Below are 13,431 nucleotides of genomic sequence, written 5' to 3' on the forward strand. Positions count from 1 at the left end.
GCAGCCTGGGTGCCACGATGCTCTGGCCCTGCCCGGAGGCCAGTCAGGCGACCTGCCCCAAGCTCCCCTACATCAGTGACAGAGGCGTGCAGTGTGTCGTGTGTGTGTGCGTGTACGTTTGTACATGTGTGTATATACTTGTATGTGTGCCTGTCTCGTGTCTATTTGTGTCAGTTCCTGGTTCTATTGTATGTGTACCTGTATCTGTCTGTTTTGTATGCATTTGTGTATGTATCTGTATGTCTACACGTCTTTTGGTGTCTATGTGTGCGTGCGCCTGTGTATGTGTATCTGTGTTTGTATGTATGTCTATTTGTGTGTGCCTGTGTTTGCATGTACATCTGTGCATGTGTGTCTGTGTGGACCCGTGGTCTGAGAACGCCGCCTGTGGGTGGAATTTGGCCCAGAGTCATGTTTGGTTTGGCCCTCGCAGTATTTTCAACATCTTGAGCCAACATTTAAAATCAGGATATTTCACATAAAAATTCAGCTTTCCAGTTTCTCTTAAAAATTCAGAAGCCCTGGCAGCCTGGGCCTGCGTTCCCAGGAGGCCACTCTCATGCCCCAGCCCACGGCCTCCCCACGGGCTGCCTGGCGCCTTGAGGAGGACTGTGACCCAGTGCGCACAGCGTGTGTGCCTGCATGGGCGTGTGGGTGGGTGTCTGTGGGGGCTTACCTGTGCGGTGCACGCACGTGTGCACAGGGGTGCGTGGCCGCACTGTGACCATGTGGCATGTGTGGGCCACTGTGGCCAAGCGCCTCTGCACAGGGGCCTCTTCCGGCCTTGGAGGGATCGGATTCCGGCTCCTGGCTGGGCTGCCTTGCGGGATTTATTTCTGTCTGTGCCCACAAGAAGCCTGAGTAATGGGAACTTTTAAAGAAAACCAGTAACTACAGAGAAGGGCAGGCTGGCCGGGAAATGCAGCCCAACACCCTGCCCAGCCACGGCACCGAGGCCAGGCCTGCGCACACCCACTCCTCTGTGAATCACCCACTTGTCGGTCCCGGCCCATCTGGTGGGTGAGCCCCCAACATCCTCCTCACACACACCACCTGGATGGCCCGAGACAATAGGCATCTTGGAGCCAAGAAATGCTCAGGCCTGGCCGGGGGCTAAGGGGATGGGACCCTCCAGGTGGGCCCACCCGCCAGGCCACTGGGCTCCACACCCTGGTATTCTGCCCACACCCCATGTGGCCACCCACACGTGGCCACCCACACGTGGCCACCCACACGTGCCCACCCCTCACATGCCCACGAGGGACGAGGCTGCTGGTGCCTTGGAGGGCTGGTGCTGTCCCAGGGCTGGGAGGCACTAAGGCACTCCACTGGAGACCAGGCCCCAAGAAGCCTGTGCCTGGAGCGGGGGCAAGGCCAGCATGGGGTGGGGTGGGGCTGGGGTGCTGCTGTCCCCAGGACACGGCCCCCACGGTGCTGGGTTCTGGGCTGACTGAGCCCCACTCTCGGGATCATCTCTGGTATCAGCCACTTAAACGACACAGACCCCGTGGGCAGGGGGTGGGGTGCATTGCACAAGACACTTCAGCTGCGGGAACGCAGGCTGCACTGACCACACAGGGCTGCCAGGGCCCCGCCAGTGTCTTGCTGCCCCCCAGTGGCCGTGTGAGGACAGAGGGAAAGGCTCACGGAGACTCTCCTGCCATCTCGGGTCGAGGGCTCTCGCTGCGCCCCGAGGACCAGATCCCACCACTCGCTGTCCCACTGCAATGCCCAGCCAGCGAGGCCTCGAGACTGGCTGGAGGGAGGGTCTCCCACAGGCCCCGAGACCGCCTGGAAGGTCAGCTCCTGGAAGGCAGCCCCTGGGACAGCGCCCAGCAGGCAGCGCCCAGCACCAGAAGGCACTCAGGACACAGGACCAACAAATGCCCGGCTTTGGCAGGTGGGCAGTGCTGCGGCAGGCCTGGGCCTGGCCAGAACCCCGAGGAGAGGCACCTGAAGCTGGCGAGCAGCAGCATGAACCCTAACAGGGTGGACAGGCCGAGTCCAGGGGAGCAGATTTGCCCAAACCGGTCACCTTCGCACACCTGGCTTGCAGCCTCCTGGGCTGGACAGAATCTTTCCCTAGGACTTTGCGGCCTGTGCCTCTCGGACAAACTCTCCCCTCACTCACTGCGGCATCCACACGGCTGCGGAGCGTCCCAGGCCTGACACCCTCCTGAGATGACCCAGAGGCTTTCAAACAGGGGGCACTGGCGTGTTGGGCGGTCTGCAGGGCTGTCCTGGTGAGCTGGCAGCACTGGGCACTGTCACCCCTGGCCCGCTTCCTCAACAATGACAAAGGGGTCACGGGGGTCAGAGCCCCACCTGACTCTAACCAAGGCCAGGACTCACTGTGACCAACTGTGAACACTGCACCCGTTCTTCACAAGACTCTTGACATCTTACTGTATTTTTAAACACAGGAAGCATACTTTAAAAAACATTTACACACACACTGCCCTAGCAGGTTTGGCTCAGTGGATAGAGCATCGGCCTGCAGACCAAAGGGTCCTGGGTTTGATTCCACTCAAGGACACGTACCTTGGTTGCAGGCTCCTCCCCAGCCAGGGCCCTGGTGGGGCGTGTGCAGGAGGCAACCAATCGATGTTTCTATCTTTCCCTCTCTCTAAAAGATCAATGAAAAATATCCTCGGGTGAGGATTAACAAAAAAAAATTTACACAATTTATTAACATGTTTTACCGTTTTCTTTGCTCACAGAAAATATTTTTAAACTTATTTTGGTGAAACGGATTTATAGGAAGTTAAAGATTCATAGGAAGTTAAAGAGAGTACAGAGCATCCTGTGTACTATTCACCCAGCTTCCCCAGATGGGAGTCACGGCTTCCACACTGTGGAAGTATTTCACTCCTATCTAGCTACATAAAAAGCTAATATGCTAAGTGTCCTTCCCTCCATCCGGGTAATGACATCACGTAGCAACGCCCGGCTTCCTCTCCCTAGCAACTAGCCTCCTTGGAGTTTCTTCAGCCCAGGAACACCACTTGCTTTATAGCCAGGTGCAAACACTTTACACTTTAACCAGATGTCTGTGAAGCGTTTTCCGTGCCTCATCTCATTTGATCCTCACAGAAGTGCTGGAGTAGGTAGATAGGAGACTCGGTAGAAACCTATTTTCTTTTCATTAGCTGAAAATGGAGATTTAGAAAGCTTAGAAACTTGACCCAATTGAAAAGAAGAAATGGTGGACCTTGAAAATGACTTCAGGCTTTCTCACTGTGCAGAATGTAGTCAGACACGGCTGCAGTTCAATATTTACTCTTTGTTCTCCCTGCGTGATCTACAATACAGACAGTCCTCAGGTGACGTCGGATTCAACGTATGTCATTTTGTGGTTACATCGCCATCTCCCATTTATTTATTAAAAAAAAAATCCGTCATTCAGACAGTGTGCATATGTGCTTTATGTTTTTTATTATTATCTACCACAAAGGTCAGAAATTGTTATTTTATTTTTTTAATATATTTTATTGATTTTTTACAGAGCGGAAGGGAGAGGGATAGAGAGTTAGAAACATCGATGAGAAACACTGATCAGCTGCCTCCTGCACTCTCCCCACTGGGTATGTGCCCGCAACCAAGGTACATGCCCCTGACCGGAATCGAACCCGGGACCCTTGAGTCCACAGGCCGACGCTCTATCCACTGAGCCACACCGGCTAGGGCCGAAATTGTTATCTTTTAATTTTTTTTTTTTTTTCTGTTTCACTTAATTACTGCTGTGTATGTGCTCCATGTGAGTGACATAGGTGCTTATGTAGGTGGGTTCCAACTTACGACGAAAATTGTGTTACGTCACACAGTAGGAATGGATCTCCGACGTAACCCTACATATATAGATAGATAGATAGATATGGCTAAGTTGACTTGTGCATGCATGATACATATAAAGCTCTCACTGGCACCAATCACACACGTGTGTTTCCATCTGTCATTGTCAATTGTGAGTTTGGTTGATACTTCTATTATAGAAAAAGGGCGAATAGTGATATTAAAATATTTCTTCTAATTAATTTCCTTTCAATGTGCACGAATTTGTGCACCAGGCCACTAGTAGCACAATAAATCCAGAAGTGACATGTGTGGTTCATTCCACATGATCACACGTGTGCACTTGCATAATCCCCACTGCCATCGAAAGCTATTCCATCACCACAGAGATCTCCCTCACGCTACTCCTTCCTAGTCCCACCATTCCTAAACCTTGGCAGCCACCAATCTGTTCCTTCTCTATGATTCATGTCGTTTCATGAACATCACAGAGGAAATCATACAAGGCATGATCTTTTACTATACATGTGTGTATTTCTCACTCATCCCAAGCCATTCCTTCAATCAACTGCCGTGCCTTTCACTGCTGAGTAGTATTCCATGGTACAGATGCACCAGTTTAACCTATTGAAGGGAATTTTGGAATTTTTTTTAATCCTCATCCAAGGATATATTTTTTAATGAACTTTAGAGAGAGAAGGAGGAAGAGTGAGAAACATCAGTTGCCTCCCATACGCACCCTGACCAGGGATTGGACCCACAACCTTTTGGTGTACGGGACGATGCTCCAACCGAGCCATTGGGCCAGAGCTGTGGGTGTGTGTTTTCACAGAATAAAACTTAAATTGTCAAAAAAAAAAAACCCAAACAAAAACGCCTTCCATTGTCCACTTGGGTAGCCCTAGTGCAGGACCCGGGGAAGGAAGCCCTGGAGGGCGGCATGCCACGTGAGGGGCTTCTTGCTCACTTCACCCCTCGGGGCCGATGTTTTATTTCAAACTGAAGGCAAGGGAACCACACTGAGCCTAGATCTGGGTCTGGTGGCGATTTGGCAACCTCCCTCTGTGTTCCTCAAACTGACACAGCGTGGTGACGGCACAGCAGGTTGCTAGGAGCCTCTGTGGACGCTGCTCCTGTACTGCTGTCCGTCTGTCTGTGTGGACAGCTGATTTCTCTGCCAGGAGCATGGCTGCTGGGTTTTACGTTAAGTGCACATTCAGTTTCTGAGGAAGCTGCCCAAGTATTTCCCAGAGTGACTAGCGCTTACTTCCCGCTAACAATGCGTGAGGTTTTCCGCTCCTCCAGGTCCTGCCAGTATTTATCACCGACTTCACTGACGCTGTTCGTACAGGTACGTGGCGTCTCCTCATGGCTTCGATGGGCATTTCCCTGATGGCCGGTGGTGCTCAGTAGCTTTCACGTGTCTGCCGCTGATATCACCTGGAAAAGTGTCCCTTCTTGTCTTTTTTCCATTTTCTATCGGACCTTTTTCCCCTTTTTACTGTTGCGTTTTGATCATGCCTTATTATGTTCTAGTTAGGAGGCCTTTGTCAGATATGCGCTTTGCAAGTATTTTCTGTCTGTAGCTTTTCTTTTCATTCTCCTAAGACTTTGTTGGAGCAAAAGTGTTTCATTTTGGTTAAGTCAAATTTCACAATATACTTCCTATGGGTTGTGCTTTGGTCTCATGTCTTAAGAATTCTTTACCAAGCTCGGGGTCCTGAAGGTTTTCTCCTGGAAGTTGTTAGTTTTATATTTTACGTTAAACCCTCGCACCCATGTTGACTTCTGTCAGGTCCAAGGCTTCGGCTGGGGCTCCTCTCAGCCTATGGCTGTCCCATGGCTCCGGCACCACGTGCTGAAGACCGTGTTTCCTCCAGAGCTCACTTTGCAGCTGTCACCCATTCGTGGGCCAGTTCTTACGCCCCCGCTCTCTCCCATGATCTCTGTGCCTGCCGTCCACCAATCCGGTAGCTTCACAGTGAGTCTGGGGATGGTTGAAGACTCCCCATGCTTTAGTCTTCTAGTTAAGACTTGTTTGAGCTACTCTAGTTCTTTTGCCTTTCCTGATATATTTTACTTTTTTTGTTAATCCTCATGAGGATGTTTTTTCTATCGAATTTTAGAGAGTGGAAGGGAGGAAGAGAGACAGAGAGAGAAACATCGATGTGAGACACATGGATTGGTTGTCCACAGGCGCCCTGACTGGGGCCAGAGGCAGAGCCTGTAACCGAGGTGCGTGCCCTTGACCGGAATCGAACCTGGGACCCTTCAGTCCTCAGGCTGACACTCTATCCACTGAGCCAAACTGGTCAGGGCTCCTGATCCGTTTTACAATAATCCTGTCTACACTTAAAAGATTTTATTGGGATTTTGATAGGAGTTGCAATAAACCTGTATATTAATTCTCCAGTAAAACCACCTGGGCTTGGAGATTTTTCAGGGGTTTTTTAATTATGAATTCAGAGTCTTTAATAGTTACAGGGCTATGCAAATGACCTCCTTCATCTGGAGTGAATTGTAGTTTATGCTTTTCAAGGAACTGGTTCATTTCATCAACCTGTCAAACTCACATGGGCATTTACTTACAATACCCCCTTCCTGTCCTTTTGTGTCTGGGGAATCTGTAGTGATCACCGTATTTCACTCCTAATATTTATATTAATTTGTGTCTTTTTTTGTTGTTACCTCTGTCCTGCTAGGTCAGTCAATGCTGATTTTTGCAATGTCTACCTATCTTCGCTCACCATTTCTTCCTGCCGCCTGTGGCAGGCCCTGCTGGCTGCCCTCCCAGCATCCTTTCTCTCTTCCTTTTCCATGGAACCTCAATTTCAATCGTGGTGGCGATGGGTCCAAGCTGACCCCTGCACGGGCCCAGGCTCCTCCCTGTCCCACTGCAAGGGGCCCACAGAGCAGGGGGAGCCTCTCTGGCTGCCCCACGAAACACTGCAAGCCTAGCCCCACGCAGGTCTCCAGACTCTCTCTGACCTCTGTCCCTCATGGGTTCTGAGATGACCGCTGCCCAAGGACTGAGCCCGGAAGGTCAGCCCACGTGCTCAGCCCCACACAGGGCTTTCTCAATCAAGCGTCACCTCTACACACCCTGTCTGGGACCCAAACTCAAGCACCCCAAGGACCCAGGAAATATCTGACAGCTTTCTGCCACACACAGGGGTCTGCTTGTTTCTATTTACAGAAAAAAGTCCACACTATATACACGCACACATACGTGCGCAGGCCCGTGGAGCTGCTTGGGCGGCAGGAGCTGGCTCTCCCCGTGGCGGGCTCCCCGACGGGGTGGGCTCCCCGACGGGGTGGGGAGCCACTGCTCCGAAGGCAAACGGGAAGTGATGGCCAGCTCAGCCCCCACCCGTCCAGCACCTTCCTCCCACGGGGCAGGCCTCAGTCGGAGTCGCAGGCCTCTTGTTCATTGGTGGCGTCCACTGCAGAGGCCAGGCTGTCCTCCTGGCCTTTCAGCCTCTCACCTGGATGGACAGCAGACAGGAGGGTGAGAGAGGCCCTGTACCTGGGCTGCCACCCCGAGGGCAGGGACCCACCTCACCAGGCCTGCACTCACGGATCAGCTCGGCGATGGCCCTCTGGGTCCGCTTCTCCAGCTTCTCCAGCTTCTTGGCTACGTCTCTCTTGAGGTCCCTATGGCAGGGAGGTGGCAGGAGGCCAGAGGCTGAAGGCTGGCCCGGTGTGGCCCTGAGCCCACCTTGCCTGCAGCCCCTCGGGCATCAGGAACCAGCCAGGACGCTCCGTGCCCCTTTCTGCACCCTCCCACACTCAGCACCTGCCATCCTTCCCAGCCCAGGAAGGCAGGGACTAGCCCACAGGCCCACCCCACTGAAGTCCAGGTGTGCAAGGGTGGACGGTTCCTCTGGCCCCTCAGTCACTGCTCAGAGCGACCTGCCCAGGGCACTGAGTCCTGCTCCTCCTCCACACCCGGAGCTCCCAGAAGGCACCCACGCTGTCCCCTGGCTCTGCGTTCCCAGGACTTAGGCCCCAAGCTCATTTCATCAGCTTTCAACACCTCCCTCTGGCGCTGTCCCTGACAGACTTACAGACGAGAGGAACAGGCCTACCCCTGGCCCAGGGCCCGGCACCAAGCGCTCCCGCCCCTCAGTCTGTACAGGTTCTCCCCCTGCAACACTTACCAGTCAGGCTTCCGGGGTGCGAGGTTGGCCAGGTCCTGAGGAGGAAGGAGACACCTGTCAGGGCCAGAGGGGCTCCACCCCAAAGGAAGGAGGGAGATGGACAGAGGTAGGAAAATGGGAGGAAGAAAAGGAGGAAGGAGGGGTGAGGGGACGTGGGAGGTGGAAAGGGAAAAAAGAAGGGAAGAGAAGGGAGGAGGAAGGAGAGCAGGTGCAGGAGAAAAGGCCTCAGGAGCGGCGAGAATGGGCCACTCGCCACCCTGCCACTCACCACTTCCTCAATGACTGGCTCGGGCTTGGCGGCCTCCAGCTGCTCCCTCACCTTCTCTTCCACTAGAGGGCGCAAGACAACAAGGGGGGCTGGGAGAGGCTGCCACTTGCCTGGTGACAGCAGCTGCAGCCACGGCAAGAGAAGAGGGTGCAGGCCGGTCCCGGGGACCTCTCTTGTCCCCTTGGCCCCCAGCCAGCCAGACGGAAGACCCTGGAAGGTGGCTCTGGAGGAAGGCTGGGGGCTCCCAGGATGAAAGCCACCCGGGGCAAAGCAGGCAGCTGGCGTAGTCAGAGCCAGACTTCACCCCAGCTGTGAATACATCCAGTGGGTTCTGGGCAGGGCCCCGAAGACCGGCTCTCCCCAGCCTCCAGGGGCTCCAGGGTTTCCTCCCGTCTCACGCAGAGGTGTGCTCCCAAGCTCCCAGACGGGGACGGCCACCTGGAGGCGCACTCGGCGCACCTTGGGCCTCCAGGCAGCGACCAGGGACCCTGCCCCTGTGGCACAGACGCTGGGAGCCCTCACATCAAACCTGGGCTCTACCGGCTTCTGCCAGGCTCATCACAGGGCCCCACGTCCCCTCAGGGCCCCCCGTCCTGCCTCCCCCTCCAGCCATGGGTACTGCCCCCGAGGCATGGGACCAGCTCCCTATCCCTCTCCTCTGTCCTGCCTCACTGCCCCTCCCCACAAGGTGCCACTGGACCCACCACAGTGGGGCCCAAAACACCCGGGACACATGGGAATTTCAGGGGCAAAGGAGATGAGGAAGCAGACGGGTGTGGCTGAAAAGGCAGCACTTTGCTGTTTTACAAGATAATGTATTTATTCACTTATTACTCATCGAATTGAAAGCAAAAACGAAGTTTAAAGGAGTCAGGGACCTGCGTGACAAACACCCCAGCGTCTCCGGTGCAGGTGGCGGGGGACAGGCCACTGCTGGCCGATGCTCCTGGCTGCTGGCTGCTGCCCACACTTGCGAGATTGCAGCCCTCGGCGGCGGCCCTCACCCACCGCAGACCACCTCTCACACCTCCACCTGGTGGGCGTCCGCCCGCCCCTGCTCTCGCAGCACCTGCCCTTGTCGGGGTCTCTCTCTGACCCTTCAAGGGTCCGGGCACCACTTCTCAGCCCAGAGGGTTCCTCTGAGATGTGGCCTCTTCCCTCCAAGGCCCCTGGGAGGCCTCCCAGTCGGGGTGCGAGCAGGGCAGAGCCCTGCCTGCTTCTCTGCGGTCACCAACTCTGACCACGTGTGCACCTGCCAGGTGGTGGTGGGGAGGGTGCTGGAGGCCCACCTTCCAGCCTGGCACTGCCAGCTTCCTTTCCAAGAGGAGGGAACTGACAGTGCCCGGAGCAAGACCAGCCACCTACCTGCCACGGGCTTGGCCTGGGGCACCCTCCTCCTCTTGAGGTCCTCGTCCTCGGGGACGTAGTTCCGCAGCCTGAGCTCCCTGCACGGCGGAGAGCAAGCAGAGATGGAGTGAATGGGGGACAGTCTGATCGCCGCAGACACGTGCAGGCCAGACCGACGGAGCCACACAGCTGTGACTTCCCCCTTCCTCTCTGGAGCGGCCGCGGAGGAGGAAGGCCGGGGACAGAAGTGCTGTGGGCCCGCCCTCTGAGCCTCAGCTCCTCATCCCTCTCAGCAGCTGGCTGGCAGCTCTCCCAAGGCCCTGCCCACCCTGCAGGCTCCCATGGGAGCTGGGGCTGGGGTGCCCGAGCAGCGTTCACCAGTGTCTCCCCGGGATTATCTTCCTCTGACAGTTACAGGAGCTGAGGGTCAGAGACGGCCCCAATTGTAGATGGTCTCACAGCAGAGCCCCCTGGCTGAGTTACTCCTGAAAGACAAAGCTGGTCGTCGCCTACTGGTTCCCAAGCCTGGCCACCTCCTCAGAGCCTCCGTGCCGGGGCCACTGGTACATCATCCCTGGACTATGATGGCAAGATCTGTGCTGGGCGTGGCCGGTGGGGCTGAGGGGACTGGCCCGACACTGTGGAGGGCAGAGCCCAAGACCCCTGTGAGGGGAACCACGAGGGACCAGTCACACGCTGGGACTGCCACATGCACGTGCCACTGTCCCCCTAGCTGAGTCTCCGCAGACTGGGCAGCTGCACCAGCACTGGGCCCCCGGGCGCGGCAGCCCTCAGTCCCCACCCGCACCCCTGGACGACTCCCCAGAGGGACAGAGGGCCCCTGGGGGCTGCTGCTTAATAAGGAGCCACTGGGCCAGGACGAGGCCCTGGGGCAGAGTGCCTGGCCCACCTGCCAGCCAGGCAGGACTGCAGTGCAGGTCCTTGTCCTCCCCACGACCTCCCAGGGGTCTTTCCGAGGACTGCTGCCCTCAGATGTCCTGGGCCTCCAGGACAGGGGACAGTCTCCCAACAGCAGGCTCGCAGTCTCATCTACCAAACCCCTCTGTGCCAGGCCACCAAGGGCTGCCGTCGGCCCCCACCCTGGCAGACAGCCTCTCCGGTGGGGAGGGCAGGTGCTGTGACCACAGGGCCAGCCCTGGCAGCAAGCGGTCTGGATGTGGGGACTTCAAGTTCAGTCCCTAGTCACCAGCACCTGCCCCATCCCCTCTTCCAGGGCCCCTGAGACCACAGCCCCAGGGCCAGGCTGAATCTTTGTGCCCTGGGGGCAGTGCCCGCCTGGCCTCTGAGGAGCAGGGACACCAGCCCTGACCCTGGGCCTGCCCCTCACGCCTCCCCAGGCCTCAGGTTAGTGGCAGATCAGGTTGCAGTGGGCGTGCCCTGCACACTGACTTCCCCTCACCACAGGGTGGGGAGAAAAGCAGAAGAGAAACTGGGTGTGGGAAACTGCAGGGATTTGTGGGGAAAACACTGTCGCTCTCAAACTGGCTCCAGGGTTCCGTGAGAAATCAGTCTCAAGAGTCGGAGGGGGTGTGGGGGTGTGTGGGGGGGGGCTGTGCCAGGACCCTGAGCGGCACACACCCATGCCCTCCCCTGCCCGGGCTTCAGCACAGCAGCTGGACTGAGGGAGGACACAGCAGGGGACAGGGAGGTGCCAGAAGCCCCTGGAAAAACGCTCAGCAGCTCCCACCGAGCCCACTGCCCGCCCGCAGCTGGAACAATTCTCTCCCGAGCAGCAATTCCGACCGGTGCTGCAGGCATGTCTACAGCATGCAACACCTGACCACTTAGTCAGGAGCACTGACCTTCTCTCCTTAGATTATCAAACAGAAAAATGACAACAGCCAACACAACAATCGCTGTCCAAGGTGAATGAATAAAAACTATACCTATTTTCTGTCAGATCAATGAAAAATAATATATTTTTTGGTGTGCCGCAGAATTTTAATAGTTCATCTATGTGTGCCATGAGATGAAAATGGTTGAAAATCGCTGCTCTAGAGGAAAATAAATTACCCGGAACCACAAATTATCTCTAGAACTTTTCATACCTAACATCCAGGATTCAATCAAAGCCGTGAGAAAAAATAAAGACAACATACATGCATTCATGGGTGATCCAAATATTGGAATGGTTAGAAACGAAATGTAAAATAATTAACACTAATAAAAGTTCAGGAAGATAAACCACAAGATGGAGAATTTCAGCAGACAACCTGAAACTGCAAAAATTAATCAAATGGGAATTCTACAGTTGAAAATATAACCAACACTAAGGACTCAATAAATGAGTTCAATAGTAGTTAGGGCACATATAAAGAAAGGGCTAGTAAACGGTAAGACAAGCCAGAAAATGTCCAGACTGAGGCACAGAGAAGTTGGAAATTACAGAAAAGAGCATGAGAGACACATGCAACAGGATCAAAAGAATTTCGGAGAAACCAAGATGGCGACATAGGTAAACACCGGAGTTTGCTGCCTCGAACAACCACTTTAAAAATACAACTAAAAGACGGAACGGACATCACCCAGAACCACAGGAAGGCTGGCTGAGGAGAGACTCTTCAACTAGAAGGAAAAACAACAGCATTACGAGGCCCAGAGGAGGCGCAGTGTGGAAAATTTAAAGGTACGGTGGTGCGGCGGTGCGCGCAAAGCGGGCTGGTGGCTGAGGGCGCGGTTGTCGTTTTCACTCAGGAGTGAGTCTCAGACTCTGGGCTACAGATCCGGGCGAGTCTCTAGGGACCCAGACTCAAACGGGAGAAGCGGGACTGTCTGGCTACGGCCCCTCCGAGGTTTGCAGCGATTGCGGGGACAGAGAGGCAGAGCCCCTGGAGACGGACTGAGAGCAGCCATAGCTGCTCCCTCCCGCCGCCCTGTTGATCCCGCCCCGCCCAGGCCCTGCGCACAGCCATTTGCCGATCGCCTCAGGCAAAGGCTGGACTAGCACCTCCCCAGAGGACTGAAGTTTTCCACACAGCTGATTCCTACAGCCAGTCGGCCTGGTGGTCAAATCCCTCTAGTGTTAACTACAACAATTAAGGCTTGGCTAGAACAAGACTGCGCACAGAGACCACAAGGGGGTGCACCAAGAAAGCATAAAAGATGCGGAGACAAAAAAACATGACAGAAATGGAGGATATGGAGCTAAGAATCGCAATTTTGAGGGCTTGCTATAAACTTGTGCAGAGCCTCACGAAAACTAATGAGACCCTCGATGCTACGATAAAGAAATTAGAAAGTAAGCATACACGGACTGAAATAAAGAATATTATACCCAATAGCAGACCAGAGGAGCACAAGAATCAAACCAAAGATTTGACAAAACACACCCAACTGCAAAAGCAAAATGAAAAAAGAATCCGAAAGTGTGAAGATAGTGTAAGGAGCCTCTGGGACAGCTACAAGCGTACAAACATCAGAATTATAGGGGTGCCAGAAGAAGAGAGAGAGCAGGATATTGAAAACCTATTTCAAGAAATAATGGCAGAAAACTTCCCCCACCTGGTGAAAGAAATGGACTTACAGGTCCAAGAAGCGAAGAGAACCCCAAACAAAAGGAATCCAAAGAGGACCACACCAAGACACATCATAATTAAAATGCCAAGAGCAAAAGACAAAGAGAGAATCTTAAAAGCAGCAAGAGAAAGAGGCTCAATTACCTACAAGGGAATACCCATACGACTGTCAGCTGATTTCTCAACAGAAACTTTGCAGGCCAGAAGGGAATGGCAAGAAATATTCAAAGTGCTGAATACCAAGAACCTACAACCAAGATTACTTTATCCAGCAAAGCTATCATTCAGAATTGAAGGTCAGATAAAGAGCTTCACAGATAAGGAAAAG

The 13,431-nt window shown here is 54.3% G+C and overlaps 1 protein-coding gene across 2 annotated transcripts in view; it reads right to left on the reverse strand.

Annotated features, from left to right (window-relative positions):
- Nucleotides 1-3,418: 3,418 nt before the first annotated feature.
- The window catches only part of CCDC12 (coiled-coil domain containing 12), a 40,665-nt gene continuing 30,652 nt past the window's right edge, over nucleotides 3,419-13,431 (reverse strand). For both annotated transcript variants that reach the window (XM_070391127.1, XM_070391126.1), the window contains exons 3-7: nucleotides 9,586-9,665; nucleotides 8,221-8,282; nucleotides 7,953-7,987; nucleotides 7,370-7,446; nucleotides 3,419-7,277 (exon numbers count right to left, since the gene is read on the reverse strand). In XM_070391127.1, the coding sequence (XP_070247228.1) occupies nucleotides 7,195-7,277; nucleotides 7,370-7,446; nucleotides 7,953-7,987; nucleotides 8,221-8,282; nucleotides 9,586-9,665 (337 nt within the window). In that variant the 3' untranslated portion in view covers nucleotides 3,419-7,194. The remainder of the gene's footprint in view (nucleotides 7,278-7,369; nucleotides 7,447-7,952; nucleotides 7,988-8,220; nucleotides 8,283-9,585; nucleotides 9,666-13,431) is intronic.

Source organism: Myotis yumanensis, unplaced genomic scaffold (genome assembly GCF_028538775.1).
Source record: "Myotis yumanensis isolate MYYU_CA2020_CCGP unplaced genomic scaffold, mMyoYum1.0.hap1 SCAF_14, whole genome shotgun sequence".
In the NCBI taxonomy this organism is placed as follows: Eukaryota; Metazoa; Chordata; class Mammalia; order Chiroptera; family Vespertilionidae; genus Myotis; species Myotis yumanensis.